This window comes from Merops nubicus, unplaced genomic scaffold (assembly GCF_000691845.1).
Source record: "Merops nubicus isolate BGI_N331 unplaced genomic scaffold, ASM69184v1 scaffold45728, whole genome shotgun sequence".
NCBI classification, from domain to species: domain Eukaryota; kingdom Metazoa; phylum Chordata; class Aves; order Coraciiformes; family Meropidae; genus Merops; species Merops nubicus.
In genome coordinates, this window is record NW_008625915.1 from 1 (window position 1) to 21,895 (window position 21,895).

At 37.9% G+C, this 21,895-nt stretch overlaps 1 protein-coding gene across 1 annotated transcript; it reads right to left on the minus strand.

Moving 5' to 3' along the window:
* Positions 1–3,554: 3,554 nt before the first annotated feature.
* Positions 3,555–20,159, minus strand: TMOD3 (tropomodulin 3 (ubiquitous)). The gene is made up of 9 exons (XM_008945824.1): positions 19,973–20,159; positions 18,414–18,570; positions 10,800–10,922; positions 10,096–10,185; positions 9,436–9,566; positions 8,137–8,244; positions 6,515–6,658; positions 6,023–6,167; positions 3,555–3,687 (listed from the first exon to the last, which is right to left on the minus strand). The coding sequence occupies exons 1-9, from the start codon at positions 20,096–20,098 to the stop codon at positions 3,656–3,658; spliced, it is 1,056 nt and encodes a 351-aa protein (XP_008944072.1). The 5' UTR covers positions 20,099–20,159; the 3' UTR covers positions 3,555–3,655.
* Positions 20,160–21,895: the final 1,736 nt, after the last annotated feature.

Below are 21,895 nucleotides of genomic sequence, written 5' to 3' on the forward strand. Positions count from 1 at the left end.
GGGGCCGGCCGCAGCAGCGGTGCTTCACGGGATCACCCGTTTACAGCCGCTAAATAGAGGCCACCCTGCTCGGTGAGGTGGAGCTTAAGAAGTTCCACATCAGTTCTGCTGGACCTGGCTCCTGCGGCACTGATGCTGAAGGGCAGATGAGCTCAATCCCACCCTCCTCTCTATAGCTGAGCCACTGCACGCTCAGCTGGGCAAGGTGGAAGAGTTCTTACTCACCATGTCTGAAAAAAAAAGATCGTATTCCTTGTGTCTTTACCTCTACACCTTTCCCTTGCCAACACGGCTAAAATCATGTTGAACCTAGCAGCCCAGCAGCGTCATGTCCCACCCCGTTTCTGCCTTGCTTGTGTGGATCGAACAGGCGTGACAACATGCTGCCACTCCTCTTCTGGGCTCTTGCACGTTCTCTTGCTGTGTGAAAATCAAGTTCCACATCAGCGGCCCTTTGCTTCTAGAAATGCCATTTGGTCACTCAGTTTCCCACTAGAGAACAACAAGAAATGCTTTAACATAAACACGAGTCACCTTCAAGCAAGACAGTATACTATTTAGAAAGAAACAAACAAACCCCCCAAACCACAAGAAGAATACAGTACTTTAATAATCAAGAACTTTTACTGGTTTACAATCTGACAGCATATAGTGCTGATATGCAAAAACACTTGGTTCATTTTTCCTCAATGGAAATTTAAATTGAACACTTGCTCGTTTGTAGCTTACAAACAGTATTACTCAAGCTGTAGAGATAACGAGGCTATTTCTAGAAAATATAACAGTAAATAGATAATTTATTTGGAATACAGGCTATGTTTCCACACTTAGCTTGGAACCAACAAAATAAACATATGTGGTCATTTGACTTCTGCATTAAGCCTGAAGAATAATCTAGAAGAAAGCAGTATCACCTCTTTCGAAAAAAAGACCTTGTGTTTATGGCAGCTATCAAAGTAATATCACTTTTGCACTCAAATACAAGTCATACATGAGATCTCACTGCAGTTTGTAGCACTACATCAGTGTTCACTGTGCTTCTTGAGACTGGTGATGATTCCTAGCTACAGACTGAATTCCTTCATTTATTCAAAAAAGGGTACCCATTGTAGGTACAGAAGTGATCGCTCTAAATGTTCTGGGCACCACGCACAAATGTCCTCCAACAATTTGGAAGGTCAAACCCTCCTGGTTGAAAAAAAAAAAACCCTAGTTTTGTATGCCCAGCCTGTCAGGCATCTGTCCTGAAAATGCCAACAAGCAGTCAAATACTTAGCTCCTCTTTAGAGAACTAAACCAATTATTAAGCTCCACTACTACCATCTGTGACGGGACACCTGAGACTAGCAGTTTAAAAGCCCCTGCGCCTTTGACTGGAATATAAATCATTAAGTTGACTGGAATATAAATCATTAAGCAGCTAACTTGATTTAATGAAGGAAGGAATTTGGGCCATTGCTTCCATTACCCAGCCTTCCACTTTTCTCCTTCATCTTCAAGTAGGAGATAATGGCATAATCTTGCTAGATAATGATAAAATAAACCATAGAATCACAATACATGAACAGATTCCATGAACATGCAGCCCTTCAACAAAAGAAGGAAGACATTAGAGCCTGGGTTTTGACACAAAAGTATTACAGTGCCTCACAAAAAGTACAGTACAGCTTTAGATAACTCAGCACATGACATGCTTTGGCCATGTTGATACAGCACTGTCTGTAAAAAGACACTTAACTTGTGACTTTATGCATACTATATAAGAACTGAAATTTCAAAATCTAAAAAGTTCTTGCAAATTTATAAAAGCCAAAACCAAAAGAAGTGAAGTAGCCCTTTTTGTTACTAGTCAGATCACTTCTAGTTGTTTTGAAGTTGTGGTATGTAGTCTTTGGTTTTAACAGAATCAATTCCAACTTGCTTTTCAGAGCACACATTTATTTGAAATTACAATAGAAGGCCAATTTTGAAATAGGAAAAAAAAAAATGCTCTTCCACAAGTATAACCAGTTATATACATCCTCACTGAAGGCACTATAGTTTAAAATTCTCTGTACAGTTGCAATAAAATTCAAAGTCACCTCCGGAATAAGGTCTGCCTTTAAGGATCCAAAATAAGATTTGCAGCAAATTAAAATATGCACACAGTGTCGGAGTTGCTCTGTTAAAATTTTTATAGTATGCATAACCTGATGAAAAAAAAAAAAAAACACTTCAGTCCAATATGTTTTCTACACATAAAATGCTCACTATATTACAACCCTTTGATGAAAGCAGCTGTCAGTTGAGGTCTCTGTTGCTATAAATACAGCTGAGCAGTCCTTTAGAACATTTTTGATCTCATGACAACATTGAGCAAACTAGTACAGTATAGTCCAAACAGACCTGCATCAAAAAGCCTTCAGATGTTCATATTATTGCAAAGAAGTCTACCATGATCAGGTACAGAAGATGCAGTGATTCTTGTTGCCTTATTAGTTTGCTTAGATATAGAACTTTATATACTTTAATAATGACTAGGCCATACAAATTTGACGCTGCACGTCGGTTAAATTTCTGCATGTCATATATAGTGTTTCAACATCAATACCCAAGTAGAATAGAAAAATCCTTCCTTAAAAGTGTTAATTTTTGCTTTATTAAAAAATGATAGATATATATGAAGTACTAATAGTTTAAAGCAACAGCTTGAAAAAAAGGATTTTTCCATTTGTCAGCAACTTAGGACAGTGGTTTTATAGTTAAGGCTCTTTTTCCTATACAGAGTTATGCAGAATTTTTAAGAAAAATGCATGTCCACTACTTCTAGAGAAATTGACACTTATGAATGTAGTTAAGGATTTTTAAACAAAGAATATAAACTAAATAATGCTGATGAACACATGAAATTAGTCTAAAAACGTGTCCAGTTTACATACAGAGCAAGATACAGTTACGGGACATTTTGAAAAAGACTTCAAGGGGTTTAGGTGTAATAGAAAAACTAATTTTTCAAGGCTCCTACTTTTTTTTTTTTTGGTAAGGCTTCCCCTTTTTTCTTAGTCCCTCAAATCTCTTAGAAGAAGTCCCTACCCATTTTATTTTTGTTTTTAATCACAGTATCAAGAACTAATACAGAATTTCAAAAATAAAATTACAAATAAGATAGCTGTGAAAGATTTCTCCTCAGTGCATATGAACAAGGCTGAACATCTCTACACAATGAGTCCAGCTGTTGTGTGAAGAATCCCTTATCACTAAACCATTGTTTTCAAGAATATACACACCCCTCCATGTAAATAAGCACCCCCAGATTTTCTAACAAACATTTCAGTCTGCCCAATGATACTGAACAGCCCATTCTTTGGCTACAGACAATTACACCATTGATTTACAATCATATTTTGAGTAGAAGCTCAAAGCACAGCCCAAGTCTTGAAATACAAAAAAATTATTTAAAAAAAAAAAAAGTCAAAAACTATGGTACAGAGACTGGTGCAGTTGCTGTGTCTCAATCTGAAAAACGTGACGCATACCAGATTATTACTATAGCTTTGCTCTAAAAGGAATGGGGTTTCCAGTCTTTTCCCTTCTAGCCCAGGTAAATGTAGCCCAAGATTGCCAAATCGTGCCTTGACGACCTTTGAAAGCTCCACAGTTTTGGTAACAAGATCTGCTAGTTGTCTCCTTCAACCCTCCTCTTTCGAACTGTAACAAGAGAGGAAACAAAGTTTCACTATTTTATCATTGTAACTACTTTTTGTATTTTGACATCAACAATTGCTTTGCCACAAAGTTTCACGATACAATTTAAAGTAATTAACAATTAGTATTATCCAAAATATTGAGCTTATGCTACAGCAGTGCTTATTGTGTTATTCATAAACAGCTTCAAATACTTGTGAAGAGAGACTTGTGGGAAACACTAATCATTTTGTTTGGTAAGCAAATTTAGCCAGTACCCTTTTTTTATGTTGTAGTTTTCTAGTGGTGGAGAATTATGTTTATGTGACTTCAAAGGAAACAGAACAAGAGTAACACAGTAGGTTCTAATATGATTTATACACTTTGAAAAAAAAAAAAAAAAAAACAGTTACATGCAATGGCCTAAACCATTCAACTTGTTAATAAAAATATTCAGTTGTCTAAAAATGAAATGCAAGAGCAACAAAGATCTCTGAATAAAATCAAAAAGCTTACATGCTGTTTAGACTTAAGGATATGCAAGACTGACTGAATGACTGGAGTTTTGCTTAGTATTTGTAATGGATGTTTTCTACAAATTGTGTTTTCCTTTCCTGTGCAGAAATAACAAATCAGGCTAAGGGTCTTAAAAATTACATGGGGCATCTCCATTTTGTTTAAAAAAATTGAGCATGCACGTCTGTAAGAAGGCGATTCTGTTCTCAAATCCATTAAATGGAAATTTGGTAGTTTTACAGATATTTGCAGTTTGAGTTATCTTTACCTTCAGATCAAAATAACACACTGAAAGCTGTTTTATTTCCTGTCTCTCTACCCACCTCAAGAAATGCTTTAGATACAGCCTAAAGAAACAATCAGAATAAAATCACAGTAGAATTTTACTCTTTACAAAGGAGATGTATTGCTCACTTTGAGAGGAACCCACAGACTTATCTCCATTTGAATCCCAGTCATTTTTGTTAGTGACAGAAGTTCTACACATCTGCTTTCATCAAATCGCAAGAACAGATGGAAGAGCTGCCAGCCTTAGACTTCTCCAATCATGCAGTTAAAAGCAACACGTACAGTTTCAAAGGAAAGGGAAGTAGTACAACACAGAGAGAAACAACACAACAAGGGAGAAAGAAGTTGTAGGACTATTCTTTTTTTAGAAGAAACGTACAAAGACAGAAATGAGAAATCTGAAATCCCAGTTTTTACTGCTCAATACCCAGACTGGGTATTCAGAGTAACCTGCCTCTGTAGCTTCAGGGCTGGAGAGATGAAATGGTATTTGCAGAAACTTTTACTCGCATACTCCAGACTAAGAAAGCAAAGAAAGAAAGGCAAGATATCAATAGAAACATAGATTTCCAACAGTCAAGTACTGAAATGAGAACTAGTGAAAAGAGAAACCTTAAAAGAAAGTAGAGAGACACCTGAAGCATTATTACAAAAATCAGAATAATCAGTTTAGAATTTCCTTTGAGAAACAGTTATGCAGTGCCCGAGTCTCTCTATGGTCTATTCTGTTACTCCTCCTCCATTTCTATTAGAGGTGTTCTTTTCCACTTTAAACTTTACTCAGAGGGGAAGCAGATCCTTAAGCCAAATTCCCATTTCCTTTGCCATTCCCTCTAATGTATTCCTGAACGGCTACATCTACTAAACAGCCTGGCCCATCTTCAAACTGATCAGATATGTAATCCTTACCACAAAGCATCTGAAACCAGAAAGTTTAATTAAATAGAGTTTTAAAAATGTGGCTCTATTTAAATAGATGGACGACATTATCTTGTTGTAGTCAAGAGCTTCATGTACTTGACATTATTACACAAACGATTTCCATTCCCATGCTGTATTGCTAACCCATTTTCTGCTGTTTCAGACCCGTGAGGGAAGAGCTGACCCAGCCCCAGCCTCTGCACATGACAGTACGCTCAGTTTCCTTGCTCAAGCAATCTGAATGAGGCCGGGCGTATTGGCACTGAAGAGGGCATCCTGCACTATAGATTTCAAGTACTGTTTTTAAGGAAATTAATCTTATCTGAATAAAAGTGAATAATAAAAACCATTATTTCCCCTCCCTTTGTCATAGCTCAATGTGGAATTTTAATGTCCTTGTTCTAGACTATGCTATAAATCCTCAACTTGTACACCTTAACACCCTGCAACACATTAAAAGGAGAACATCAAGCAGCACCAGAAGAGTAGGAGTACAGCACAGGAGAAATTTGAAAACGATCTACATGTATTTTGCTATCCTGGTTATTTCAGCAGAAAAATCAGAAGAAAAACCTTTAAAACCTGTAGCACACACACACTGATTTAATAGCCACTCTCCACTGACAGGTCTTACCCAAATCATTATTTTTTGTGATAGCTGCAGCTGCCCTTGCTCGAGGTCCCTGTTGTGTGAAATGGTATCCAAACTTGAGGATCTTGGTGTTTTCTTCAAGCATCTTGGCAATTTCTACTTCTGCAGCAGTGCCCAGCTGCTGCCTCTGTTAGAATACAAGGTACACAAAGACAACAGAGCTTACATGTATTCACTCTCAAAGAAAGCAAAATACTTTCATCACGAGTCAATAAACAATTCCTTTCATTTTGATTAATAGGAAAGGGAAAAGATCACAAAGTATTTTTGTGCAGTTTAAAAGCACAAGCAAGAAGAGAAGTGACCAGGAATCAGCTTAAACTGAATACTTCAGAGAATCTCAAGGACAATCTCTCATGTGGTTAAGAGATTTAAAAGTAAGGATTTTGGAAAGTTCATCACAAGGTGCCTTCTAAAAATATTTGGTCCACTAGGACAGACAGAGTTTAATTATATTTCCACCACCTCACTTACCTGGTTATCAATTTTGATCTCTGTTAATGTTTCGTTGTCTTTCAGTGCATCAACCAGTGCCAAAATTCCAGCTCCAGTGATGAAGTTTGATTCTATGTTTAAACTTTTTAATTTTGTGTTTACTCTCAGCATATCTGCAAGAGCCTTTGAATACAAGAAAGCATAATTAAACTTCTGTATTTTGCTACAGTACATCATAGGACACAGTGATAATAATTTCCACCGGCTAGTTCAGTAGGAGCAACAAGTTCACAGATGCATGGTGTAGCTTTGCAAGTTTCCACTTACTGAGACAGAAGCAAGTCTTCAACCAGGCATCAGCTACAGTCCTTTTTTTAACAGCATTTAGTCAAGAACAGGCCTGTCTTTCTCCTGTTACAAACTAAAAAGCTACACAGAATATAAATTGTCTGAAATTAACATACTGGACCAATTCCATTCTGTATGCCTTCACAGCACACAATGAGTAATGCCAGCTGCTAAGTAAAGGCCAAAGAAAGGACATTAGTCAACTGAAAGGAGAATTAGATATGGTTAATTTGTAAACAGGAGATCTGACTTGCAAAATGCTCCTTTCTACAGATTCAGTAGGAAGAAGTAAATTTCAAAGCTCTAAGCACAGTACAAGCATGTAGCCAAAAGCACTCTTATGGAAATGGCATATATCTGCTCTTATTTCTGAAAAAATAAGAAAATAAGAATAGCTAACTGCTGAGGTTTACTGTCATAAAAATAATAAACTTTAAATTCTTCCTGTATCAAGTCACAAGGTGGAAAAAAAAAAACCCAAACACCAAAAAAAAACCCCACACAGTAAACCCACACCTAAGAAAACAAGTCTTTGTAGATTTTTATTACAAATGTTTCAGTTCTACTGGAAAGAAACTTTTTAATGGACCCAAAACAAAGTTTTCACATGTTCATTTAATGAAGTATTTCAAACTAGTTTTTTTTTAATTTGAAATTAAAACAAAAGCAAAAGATTATGCTGGTAAAAGCATACAGTGCTGTTTCCTTACCTCTTTATTTGCAAATAAAGTACTGCTTTTGATTCAACACGGGAAAGACAGGACCAGATCATAAATACTTGTTTCACTTGTGTCAAACTAGATACCCTGACTAACATTATGCTTTATATGCCAATACTGTAAGCCAGTCTTTGGTAGCCAGGAGATCAGAGAAACAGGTATTGTACAGCTTTCTTGAACTAAAACTCTAGTTAGTTCAAAAAAACATTATGAGCTTTTTCAGTCCTCAAATGTGCTTCTTTTAAAGTTAATTTTGAATATACTATTGGCTCATGGAATGACCATCAGGAACTAAAGGATTAGGAAAGAAAAACAGGAAGGAGGTCAGCAAACTGAAGATTCAGTGGAACCGGCTGAAACGAAAGAATTCATCTCATTCATCTCATACCTGATACAGTGTTGCATATTAGTCAACTAGTAACTATGTACCAACTGATACAACAAAGGCCTGTTAAAGAAAACATACTTTACAGTGTAATGGAATTTAATCATTTTCATCCCTAAATATTCAAAGCAGATTCAACTCAATCCCTTGCCACTGTCCTTCCTCCTTTCCCTTGCACCCCACTTCAGCATGCCAGTGAGAGTACTTACGACAGCGACAGGATCATTGCTTCGGGTGGCTGCGAGGCTGAAGCTCCTGACGTGTGTGTTGCTTTCTAAGGCTTTTGCAAACTCCTTCAGCGTTGGAATCGGTATGTTCTTGAATTAAAAGCAGCATTTCACTCTCTTGAGATAGGCAAGTTTACCTCTGCCCCCCCAAACTTCTTCCATTATCTTATTCTCTTCACAGCAAAATGTAGGGTAACATTAACTATCTCAGGTCTCCAGCAGGCTCACAGTAAAGGTCTACATGTGTAGCAAAGCTAATGGCTCTGAAAGTCTGTGTCAATTCTACAAAGAAAAGTCATCTTTACTCTATCAATGCCATTGTCGCACTATTAAAAATACTTACCTGACTTGGAACTGTTACTGAGCAAAATTTATATAACTGAACATTCTGCAAACTGTCAACATCAAACCTCTCACAAATATAAAACAATTTAGAGCTTTAGACTGGTGAAGCCATTAGCATTTCATTCTCTGCATTACTGAGAATCATTCCACAGTCTGATAATTTTTACAGCTTAATAGCACTGGCTACTACAAATGGCTTAAAAGGAATAATTTTAGGTAATTAATTAGCGTACCAAGTTTCTCAGTTTACTGTATCAGAAATTTTGTTGTGTTGCCTTTTATTTTCATTTATTTTCTAGTGTTTCTAGCATTTCTCTACCGTGCAGCATCTTTAAACCATGTATTTAATTTTCATCTTTTCGTACAGGCTACAAATGGCCTAGGCTGTTAGCAAGGGTGCAGCTAGCAGCCCTTCACTGCTCTCTAAGTTAGGAGTGCTACAGTTCCATTTTCTTTCATGCCAAGATACAAAAGTTTCAGGCATGTTTAAAAATGCGACATTGTACTTATGAGCAGAAGTTGCCCTAATTGCTGACAACTCTTTTGTACAAGGATCAGAAGGATGTCAGCTACACGCATCACTTTGTTTGCAACAGCAGTAACTGAGAGCACATTGCTTCATCAAGGACAAAAGAGTCAAAGAAATAGTTAACTACACCATGGTGAACTGCTGGAACTGCTGCCAACTTGGCAGCAACAGAAATCTGGGCTGGCAGTAAGAAAGTCTAAGAGTTTTTAAATACGCGTGTAGCAAAAGAAAGCAAGATGGCTTATCAGCTTAGCTCCAGGCTCCTGAGATCACACACGCTGCAACAGTCAGCAGAAAGGCTCTAGGACTTCACAGGAGCCTACCACGCTCTTCTATAGAGGTTTGCAGGTTAAAGCATCTTCTGCTGAGAAAAAGCAGCATATTCACTGCAGACCCCAGGGAATTACCTTGATGTTATTTAGATTAACTTCAACAAGACGAGAATCATTATTTTTAATCCTTTGCAGTGTCTCCTCCACATTTGTGGGATTTGGTGGTTCATCAAAAACAGGCAACATTTTTTCACCTTTTACTATATCTGAAAAGTAAGGCACTTAATTGTAATCGAGCAGGCCACGTACATTCACTGTGAATAAATGATACTCATACTAAATATTTACTGTATTTAAAGATTGTATCACCAGTCTTTACATATCTTCCCCAACCAGAAACCATACACCATCCTCTCCTGACCATATTTTCATAAAGTTCAATTCTTTTCCAAAGGTGCTCACAGCCTGCTTTTTTTGCACACCAGCTTTTTTTCAGAAAGCATATAAAGTTGAATTACAAACACAAACATGAAAATTAAAACCAACACACACAAATGTGTGTTTATGTCTACTTTTACCCCCAAAAAGTGACTTAATTGCAGAGCATATTTTAGTGTACAAGGATTTTCTTTCCACTCTTGCCAGAACTCAATTAGCAATGTTACAGACGTCACATTTCCAATTCAACACTGAATAGTCTGCAAAGAATGCTAGTGCAACAGAAAACAGTTAACGCTATAGTAACTGAGTGCAGTACAAAGAATTCATTTATCTAGCTCTTCTGTACACACTTACTTGAGAAGCTGTCTTTGTCAACCCCATTACTGCTTCCTACGACATCACAGAACTGATTGTTTGTTATCAAGTTGGACATTCCCAGTATAGCTGTAAAGGGGAAAAAAAAGCAAAAAAAAGTTTTACTGTTCCTCGCTAACTCAGCTCAGATGCAGAGCTCCTTAAAAAAAAAAAAAAAAAACAAACTCATTTTCATAAGCCACCCAGTTATCAGCACAATAAGCTGTTCAATCTCTTAGTAATTTAAAGACAAGCAGGGAAAAAAATACTAATCAGTTACAGACTCCTTAGTTGGTTTTCACATCTTAGAAAGATCTGGCCTCATCAGGCTCAAGCATCACAGCTAAAAGTGCAGTTCAGTCACAAAATTCTTAACTGAGCTTTAGAAATACAGGCACATAGCAACACATTCTTACATGCCAGAAACAGCAGTAACATACAAAACATAAAACAGACAGCCTGACGAATGAACTTAAAGAGTTTGAAAATCTGGTATCTTTTGCAGGCCAAAATAATCTAACTTCCTATAAATTACCACAAATCAACAAAGCTGATACCCTACAACCAAACTGGTATATAACATGATCTAGTTTCTATCACAGTTTCCTATAGTCACATTTCAGATAACAAAGACACTACCCCATTAATTACAGATCTTTCTTGTCTAAATACATCAGCCCATTCATACATTAAAAAAAACTAACCTGCGAGGTCACCTAATTCTGTGTCTGTGGCACTGGTCAAGGCTTCCTCCAGTTCTGGATCAAGAGAGAATTTTTCTTCTGTGTAAGACTGTACAGGCTTTTGCTTGGGGATAAATACTTTCCCTGAAGCAAAGAAAATGAAAAGTCTATTGTTATTTTGTATTGTATAGGTACTTAAACTTTTCTGTACTTAAGGAATACACACTACATTTAGTAAACCCTGAGAAGAACACGAAGGACAAAATAACGGAAGGAGGTTTTCTTCTGTTCATTCTTAAAAGTCAGAGAAGAGGAAAGAGCACAAGCAGTGATATAACATTACTTATTCCAATTTTTCAGGAGCCTGTATCACAAATCCAATCTTGTTTGTTTCTCCTGAGGATTAGAAAGTAAAATATAAGCCTCCGTTATGCATTTTAAATAGCCTTGAAAAAATGCCCACAAGGGAAATTCCATGTGGCTGGAGAACACTGACTGGTACCCTCTCAAGGGAGAAAGGGACTCAGGCACAACTGTAATCCAAATGTGTCAGAGAAATACAGTATCAAAGAACCACCTGAAATCATGGACCTGAATATTCACTGCATTTTTGCAGCATACACAACTTCTCATTGCAGATGTGAATTTTGAAGGAAAAAAAAAAAGAGAAGTCTAAGCTGCTTGAGAAAATGTGAACCACACACACCAAGATAATAAATTTCTCTGCCAAGGACACTATTTTCTAAAATGATACTTAGAAAGGTCACAGAAGATTCAATGGGAAAAGGAGCAGTAGTAGTATGATGTTCTGCACAAACTTTTTAGGCATTTCAGGGAGGTAATGGGAAAGTTATTTCAGGAAACATGCATTATAAATAGAGGTCTAAGTAGTTAGCATAATTCCTGCATATATCTTCAGCTGAAAAGTTAGGGTAAGAAATCAGAATATGAGAAAGATATTCTAACAGTTATTCTGAAAGCAGTTCTGATTTGAATGATGTAGAATTGGCTTTTCAGAACAAAGAATTCTACCACTGGGTAAGAACCCTGGAGAGGTAAGAGGTGCTTAGGTTCAGGACAAATTAGTGTGGTAAATAAAAGCTCCAGTACTGTATGAGAGAACAGAAGTGATGCATTTGATAGGATAAATTCACAACTACAAAACTGTGAAGTTAATCTTAACAGTTACTCAAAGTTTGTCAGACTTTCCCAGCTGCCTGAGTTATCAGCAGACAGAGCTGTGGGAACAGGCTTCCAACTTTCTCTAGTTATTCCCAGGGTAGGAAGTAGTGTTGATGATAAAATGTTCCTGTGAAGTCTCATTGCTAATGCAGGAACTCGCCCTCTTCCATATTCATAGCTAGAAAACATTTCCACACACAAATCACTATTTCATTCCAACTGTGTAACTGCAATGAACTACTTGGTGAAAATCCACTGTGCACCAAAATCAGACCAGCAGGGCAGAAGCCCACCATTTTTTCCCCTCGTACTGCATACAGGTGTATCTTCTTACATGTTTGGACTAAGACGAAGTTTAGCATTTTTAAATACCTCCCAGTGACAGGAAGCTCTCTAGGGTTATTTCAGTTTTATTTCTGGGAAATTCCAACAAGGCAGGATTTGGGTTTCACCACTTGTGGGCAGCAATGCCTGAAGTCAGCTCCCACGTCCCACAGCAGACAGCAGGATAACAAAACCCGTTCACCTTTTATTTTTCTCCAAACTCCTACCCTAGACTACAACGGTTTGTGGTTCATTTTCTTTTTCATGGAACTTAATGCGTTACCACTAGCACAGACTACAAAGAAGTGTATTGGGTTTTTCTCTGACAACACAGTCTGATGACCAAGATCTGTTGCTAGCAACGGTATTTTTGTTCCTGGGTTGCTATCTCTTTGCAAAGTTGTATAAATGATAATTATCCATATTTAGAAGCAGAAAATAAATCTCCTTACATAACTGTACTGACTACAAACAGTAGCTGAAAGCAGCTGACATGCATTACCACCCATACCTCAGGTGTGATGGATGGTGCAAAACATACTACATTTGTGGTGTTTCAGGATTAAAAGAAAACCTTTATAAATTAAAGGCTTAGGTAGTAAATGTTTAAGATTATTTTGACGTAACTGATACAGCACATTTCCACTCCCATTTTACCAGTATCACCGATTGGAGAGAAAATAAATTTCAACTTAAACTGATATTTTTAGAAGAGATATGAGAATATTTGACAAAGTTTTCATTAACCCACGAAACACTGCATGGCATACACGTGATGTAAAGCCTTTCATTAGCTATGTTTGTGCTGTTTTCCCTCACTAAAATGGACTAGTAAAAAAGTGATGATTTCAGAGAAGATGGAATGAAAAGGACAGTGTGATTTGAGCATCTGAGCCTTTGTTCATGTCATATTACTTGCAGTATCAGTGCAGTGGGCAGTGCGTGGCAGAAGGGAACTGATCTCAATTAAAAGCAACTTTGTAAAAATGTACCTCAACCCAGATCAGCTGCCTATCTGGTTCATCACACAGGACTCACAAAAAAAGAATGGCTTCCCCTGATATTATTTCAAGTAATTCTTATATTCATAGGTTAGGAACTTCTGGTTCTAAACACTCGCTTCCTAAAGGTAAGACTAAATTTATCCATATATATCTGACTCTTAAGACAACCTAAAGAGAGAGGTATATTAGTTTCTATTAAAGCAAAAATGTTAAAAGCCACTTCCCTCCAGAAAAGTTCATTGCAGCCAACTCCAGTCACATGAACTGGGTCAGCAGCAGTTTTTCTTATAGAACAGGTCACACCCTTGTGTATACAATCTCTCATTCATTGGGTTCATCTCGTCCTGGCCCAGAGTTCAGAGGTTTACAATGCATATACAGAAGCTGGTTCTTCCTTACTCCCCAGTTCTAGTAACAAACTTACTTCAAAAATGCTAAGACCCCTGTGTCTCTGGGGACAATGATCTAACTCAAGGCATGCTGCCAAAATGGTTCGGCAATTCCCTTCCCCCCTTACTAATGTAAATTTTAGAAATAAAAAGACTACACATCTGTGCAGCCCAAGAGATGAATAGCTTTCCTGACACTTCAGTGGAACATTCCCAAACAGCAGGGATTTTATCACACGAAGGAGCATGACACAATCCTCTTTAGCTGACATGGATACTGCAAAGATTAAGCAATACAACATGAAGAGGCAAATTTCAGAGATGTTCATATAATTTCTGTAATAATTATATATTCAAGTCTTCTATGCCTTTAGTTAACATGTTAAATGATGTGTGTCCCAGAATTCACCAGCTTTCTTTGCTACAGAATGGACTTCCAGTTCCAAGTTCCACCCAGTCCTGTTACTGGCAGAACCCAGGGAAGGTGTCTGTTGAAGTTCCCTGAATGTTTCACACAGACTCACGGTACCTAAGGCGGGTCCAAAAACCTTGCAGAAATCAGGTCTGTTCAGTGTGGCCAAACACTGCCTGTTCCTGGTACTGTCCTCAACTATCCTCAGTTCTACCCCCATGCTAGTAGGCAGCAAGTGACCACAACTTCCGGGTCAGGAGAAAATTAAAATCCAGTCTGCAGCACTCTGTCTGCAGAAAAGGAACCACCTGTCCCCTGAGGACAACTGAATACAAGTGTGTCTCATCAGTCACTTCATGAAGAACGGTGAGCGACATCTGATACGTTCCTTAAAGTTTCATCAGTCCAGACACTGATATAATGCACAGTCCATCAGACACTGATATAATGCACTGTCCATCAACCGCCAATTCTTACCATGTGACACTCAGGTTCATCAAGTCACTTGCAAGCAAGGTTTAATACTAATTTTTTGAATTGAACTTACAACTGACCTCCTCAGTGTCTTGACTGTAGAAACAGTACTGTCACTGCTTTTCTGATTACAGAGCACATAACAGGGAGTTATAAAGCTGTTTTACATTGAGGCTAGAGCATCACATGCTATTTTGCTCTAGTGGTTTTGTATGGAGAACATCAGTCTGACAAGATGTTGCTCCAAATCTCCTATAGGATATTAGCTTCATGTTACAACATGTAACACACTTCCTTTAAAGACCATTGATTGAAAGGCAAACAGCACACTGCATCCCAAATCCTGCTTCAACAGATGCAAATGATGATGCAACAACTGAGCAGGGCAGCAACAAAAGAGCTCTAGCCAGGTGACTACAGCTTCAGCCTAACAATATTTTCTGGGTTATAGAGGAGGAAAAAAAAACCAAAACAACCCAACCAACATTAAAGCAGAAGTTAACATGAAATGCAGATCTTCACAAAACAAACATACCCCAGGCAGGAATAGAAAACCACAATTAGGAGAGCACAAAGGCTAGAAATGCACAGCTTAGCTCACAGAATGATTTGCTAATGCCTTGCATTATACAGCACAAAGTATATTGCTGATGTTATATATGCTTTTATCTCCCGTGCAATAATTCTCATTTTCTGGTGTTCCAAGAGAAGCAAAGAGCATTGATCAGCCTTGGTCAGGTGTGTGGAACACACTCGAGGCCAACAGACTCCAGCTCTGAAGCTGTTTGGATGAGACCCTTCTCCTTGCAGCGTGCCTTGCAAAATCTTTATGACGTACTTCAGTACAGAGATTGAGACAAAGCTAGTTTTGTTAAAATTATTACCACATGGCTCTCATGAATCTCTTGAACAATGGTTTACTGTATGGTTCAACACTTAATTGGAACAGAATGTGACTGAAGTCATTAAATAGTGTTTAAAAACCAAGTATGTTTTTAGGGATGCTCTTAGAAACAAAGCAACATTCTTTTAATTATATGTTACCCAAAATGAGGTACTTAGGACAACTGGAAGAGAGGATTTTCCTTTAAACTGAAAAAATTACCAGAATCTTTAGCCAGCTGGCGCGTTTAAAATTAACCCAGGGTAAGCCTCTTTGATAAACTAAGAGGCCAAATTGCTACGCAGGACATCAGTTCTACTAAAACAGGAAAAGGAAAGAGAGAAGGATACACTTCCCTCTTACTACTCCATGAAATGAATAATTAGACCAAGCTAGAGAATGAGACCAGAGAGGCACACAGAACTATTTTAGCAAAGCCTGACCCACAATGATGGCACCAAGAAAATAGCTGCCACTCCAATCCATCACTCTCCCCTCAAAACCTCAAGATCTGAAGGTTATGACTGTCTGTTTTCATCTGAATTAACAGACTATTCAAGCAAGATTTTCACCTGCCCCTGTTTCACACTTTGTTAGCATTTTTCCATAAATACATTTAGCTAGCCAAAGAGAAAAACTATAAGTCAGCTTAGTTGTACTGGGTTTTTTTAATATTAAAGACAAGCACATTAGAATAAGAGCTCCATCTAGATAAAAAACCATCCTACACAAGTATTAAGTTTTACTCCACTCCTCCAAATTTTACATCTCGATAAAGGTAATGATTTCTTGATTTAAAATACTAAGTTACATGGTTTTGCCAGTTTTGTGCAAAATGGCTACAAACATGGCGGCAAGTCAAAGCTGAGCCCTAACATTTTCCTGAGGGGAAAAGGTTATCCCTCATCTGCTACAAAACAAGCTTAGCCTTCCTGCCTCCTCCTGCCCATTTAAGAGAGCATGAATTTCCATACTAAACATTTGTTTCCACATTTTTAGTTTTAACAAAAGTAAGCTACACTTCATTTTTCATATTATTTTCTCTTCTTCTACGGTACTAATATAAATGGTAGAAAAAAGATATTAAATAGCAACTTTTATTTTTTAAGAGATACAGGAAATTTTATTAAACTGGTATGACATATTGCAACATCCAGACTGCTGTTTAGTAATACTTCATTACATAGAGGAAGTGACATTTGATCTTTCTTAACCAAGATCTACGTTACAGCTGGACCCTTCTGTTCTTCTACATGATTCTCACAGATTTTATCTATGCAAACAAATAGTTTTGCCATGTTCATGTATACACAAGCTGACTTTAAAGAACCACCTATCTGAATGAAGCACTAGCACTCAGTAGAAAAATAATTACTAACTAGAGCAAGTCCTCCATGCCCAGCCTCACATCCCAATGGAGCAGCGTACAAGCTAGCCAGGCTTCAAGGAATTCCCCAAACCAGCTATGAGGGCCAAATATACTTGGACTCAATCATATTAACCCATTCATCAGCAACATCCCATTGTCCTGTGAGCAAAGGAGCACCCCAGTTACCGTCTCTGAAAAACAGTGGTGTCATGCTACACAGATAAAGGTCTCTTCCAATGCAAAGCACTCTAGGAGTCTACAAATGAGGCAAAGCACAGTGTGTTAAGGAAGCATCTACATCTACCTCATCTACAGTGCAACACAATGTGAAGTCACAATTTCACTGTTACTTCAAGGAAAAGAAAAAAAGAGAGACCAACATTGTCAAGTAAAAGCTGTCTGGTAGAGGTAAAGAAAATGAAAAGACTCCCAACAAACTTTTTACTGATTATATACCACAACCCCACATACAAACTCAGTAGATAAATGAAGACTGATGTCTGAAATAAGCAATAATTTGCACTAGAATTAAGTAGAATTAAGGGTTTTCAAGCCCTTAAGAAGAAAGGAGCCTGTTCCTCTTGGGCAGTCGGAATACAATTTATCAAACAATTTACTGAAATCTTACTGCAGCAGATCTGCCCTGCTGCTGAGGAGGGTTCACACAAGCTTGGATTCACAAGCAGCACACAAACACTGTGGTGACAGCTAAAAGCCTCCTCCTATGCATATCTGCCCAGCAGGGGACTGGGAGTTTCTGTCCCTATCAGAAAAGCTTAGTGAAGCACAACAAATTTGGGAACTCCTGCTTGTAGGAAAGAAATAAACCAATCTATTAGTACAGTATTTATGGTGCACATTCTGTTTCAATTTTCTTCTGAAAAGGAAAATGCTTCCCGTCAAGTCAACAAGACTAGATCCAAAACAATGATTTCAAATCCCAGGCTTTAATAATGTGTCCACTCACTGGGTCAATGTTTCCATGGGTTTTAGACCACAAACCACTGCCACATTTCAAAGCTTCTTGCAATGTTAACTACGTAATTAGTTAATAATAACAACTGCAATCTTATTAAACCTCTCAGTAAGGATACTAGAAAGACAATGTGACTGCATACACCACTTGCCAGGCCTTGTCAGCCTATGATGTCTTTAAGCATTATTGAGTATCTACCACAACATCCTTCTACTGCTTTTTTTCTCAATTCAGTGAATTAGTATTACAAATATTACTGCCTGTACTCAGCACCACAGAGCATAAGCCACAGGCACAGCAACAGCACTTGTTATTATTAACACAAACCAGGGGTAGCTCTTGCTTTGAGGATATCACCCCCATCAGAACTTTTTAATCTTCGATAAAATCTTCTGAGCCTTATTTCCTTCCTGTGCTAGATGCAAACAGCAAATCAGTCCCAGTACCACAAAACGCTTGACAGGAAGCATCCTGCTTCTGCACAGGAGCATTCATTCGGAAACACCCCGTGCTAAAAAACACTAGAGCTGCCAGATGCTTCAATAAACTTTGTCTCACAGTACTTCTGGCTAGTCCACTTCAGAGATTGCATAACCACCTACACCGGAAAGGGTGGTGTTACCTTTCTTTTCTCTTGTAAAAGGCACATAGTCTTCCCTGTCTTTGTGCTCAAGAGCCTGCTTCTCTAAATATGCGAGGAGTCGTTCCCTGTCGAAGGGACCTGAAGCCTTTTTGGCAGTCTGGTCTTTCTGTCGGAAGCCTGCAGGCAGAAGTGCATTCTGCAAAACAAAATGGAGCAAATAAGAACAGCTTAGAAAGTCTGAGTGAACACTTGTGTAGTTTCTGACCATCCCTCTTCCCTCTCTCTCTCCCCAAGGTTAAAATCCAATACATTATCCTTTTTAGGCAATATTTGATCCCTTGCCAACTTCCTTTTTTTGGTGGGCAGTGGATAACAAGAGGTAATCTATTCCTTAGACACTAAGAATATAACTACACAAATAGAGCTGCATTCTGAATAGGCACTCAAAGCAATTCTTTAAGTAAAATAACTCCCAGCACTAGACTTGCTAATTACTTCACATTTCTAGAATGAACACTGTTTTTAAAGGAGTAGTAGTAAATAAATAAAACTCAGTTACTTAAGAGTTCAGACATTCACCAAGACACTGTTTCCTCCATCACTTATATCCATGTGTTTGCAAATCTTTAAGACAACTGCCTATAGTATTGTCCAGCATTTAACAGAGTGTTTCTATTTTTAACTTGACTCAAGGTGGGGTGTTGTTTTGCTACTAATATATTTCAGTTAAGGAAAAAAAAAAAAAAAAACACAACAGAAAACAATAGAGGATATTATTATGCAAAGAACAGAGTTTATAGAAAGTCTGACTGTCATAGAAGACAACCAATCACTTTTGCCACTGCTCCTCTGTTAAATATCTATAAAGCCACAGCTAATTAAAATACCAAGAATATCTTTTGGTGCAACAAAATAGGTGATCATAATATTCTTAAGTGATCCCAAAACATCAGGATTAGCATTAATCCTGGTACTATTAAAGAGAGAACAGAGAATCAGGAGGTGAAAACACAAGTTTTGGACTCCTGACATTAGCTGTAATATCAGTAGAGGACATAGCTCTCTACAACAGAAAACTAAAATATTCCTTATTCAATACCTCATGCTGACATAACCATTCAGGAGCCGAGTACTTATTTCCTTCTCTTTGCACAGTCAGCACAAGGACAGGAATAGATAGAAGCTACCAGATACAGGAGCAGGAATCTTTAGAAGAGGTTAGTACCCTCTCCCATCAAATTGCAAAGGCAGAAGCAACAAAATAAAAATGTATGTAAAAGGGCTATTTACCAGACAACACTGGAAACAGGAAAGTTAAACAGGACTTCCTAAATAAACGTTCTTTGCAAGAACATGATTAAGAACAATTTTTATTTATAAATAAATCCCAGAAAGCTCCTCCTGATAATTTCCCTACCATTCTCCTCTAATACAGTTGCATTCATATTGCAAACAGGAAATAAACAGTAAAAAAATTATATACCCGTATGTATGTAAATAAGAATATTAGCAGATTAGGGGAGAAAAAATTGTCCAAAAGTGCTTCTGAAGAAGTGAAAAAAAAAAACAACAAAACACTTATTTTGGCTAATACCTACCTCAGGATCAAGATCATCCAAAACATTTTCCAGTTGTTTCAGTTCTTCTTCTGAAAGTTTGCCAAGAATTTCATCCTCATCGAGATCTTTGTACCTGTCCAAGTCCTTTCGAAATGGGAGCGTCATGACTTGGACACTATCAAGTTGCTGAAACACTTCAAAACCCAAATCTTATGCTTAAACAGATCTATAAAGAAAAAAGAAAATAGCTGAGGTAAATATCCCAACTACAAAGCTTCAACCTCCAAACACATCACTGAAAAGAAAGCTTTTCATCCAACATTTGTATCTATCTGTTACTCTACAACAGAAAAAGAGCACTTGGAAGCTCTCTGCACCTTGGTTCTTCACTGACAAGACTCCCATCCTGTCACACCTGTCAGTAACTGAGCTATACACATTTTCAGACAAATGCCAGTACCCAGTTTCCTCAGTGAGACCTCCAAGACCACAACTGCCACAGAGCTGGGCAGGCTGTAGGGTAGGAGGGAGGAGACACCAACTGTGCCTATTACTTATGAGTCCAGCTTCACACCACTGGGTTTTACAGATACTGCAGTCAAAAGCATGTTAAGATGCCTCCCATTTATTGTTGTGCTGCTGTTGGAGGGCAGTAAAGGACAGCCTCACTACAAACAAGCTACTTGGTTATTACTGACTCATATCCCTGCCCATTACCTACAGAGGGGACAAAGGAAGTTTGCCTCTGAGTTAATGATGGCATTACCACTGGAGTAACATTCTGTTCTGTCCAAGGAAAATGAAAATACCTCAATGAAAGGCTTTGGGAATACAGCTCCTAAACAGCAGCACTCCAGTCAACCCTATTACCAAAAAAAAATTACAAATACAGAACTGACTGCATAACTGCTCACTAAATATTAAACTTAGAGGAAGCTGGTGTCCTTCAAAAGATGTACAGTCTATATAGTACTTCTAACAAGGAGAGAACAATGAACCTTTTTCTAACAGTCGCAATTTTCGAGCATTTGGCTTGGAAAAAAACAAACAACTAATCACAGCAGTGCTGAAGTAGACAAATCGGTTTCTTTCAATTTTCTGTAAGTAGTTCTGGGATTCTCCTTTTGTTCAGCCAAACTCTTGCTTCAATTTGAGCACACAGAAAAAAGTCACTTGAGTGATTCTCTGTAAGTGAACACGAGTGCACGTAATGTATTTGGGGGGCAAAAGCCAGATCCATACATTCAGGCTTGCTAGCCTCCCAAACACCTTTCTCAGCTCTACAGAAACATTCAACACAGATGAGACATACAGCCAACGTTATTTCTTCTCCAGTAGCCCATAACCCAGTTCAGACCTCACACCACATACACTAACTGCGTTACTTCAAACCTGCACTTACGCTGTTCAAAACCAGATCAATTTGAACTTATTGTCTCTGAAGTAAAAGGAAAAGAAGGGCTGTATATACATACTATACCATGGAAAACTGCTTACAGAATTCCTTCACCTCAGCTGTTTACATCAAGAAAGGTCTCCCTGGCTGTCACAGTTCCATACAGTGATATTGTAATTCAGAGACACTGAACAGACATGAGTACGTAAAGGTTCACCAACACCATTCAGTCAAGTTTTCCTGTAAAGTAAATCTGTTTTCAACAATTGCCTTTGCAAGCATGTTAAGGTTTCAGTTCTTACCAACATCTACCTCTGAATGAGGAATATCTTTACAGCTATTTTCAGGATGTCTGCTTTTAAAAACACATTGCTGATATAAACTCTAGAGCTTATTTGTAAATCACAGTTGACACTGATAGGACACCACTCCAAAGCTGAACTACCAACAGAGGTAAAGTTCTCTGGAACATAACAAAAGCCAGGAAGAACTCTCAGTTTCACAGTAAATTATGTCAAAAGGACAGTGTCTAGCTTCCTCCAAACTAAAACCAATCTCATCGGAAG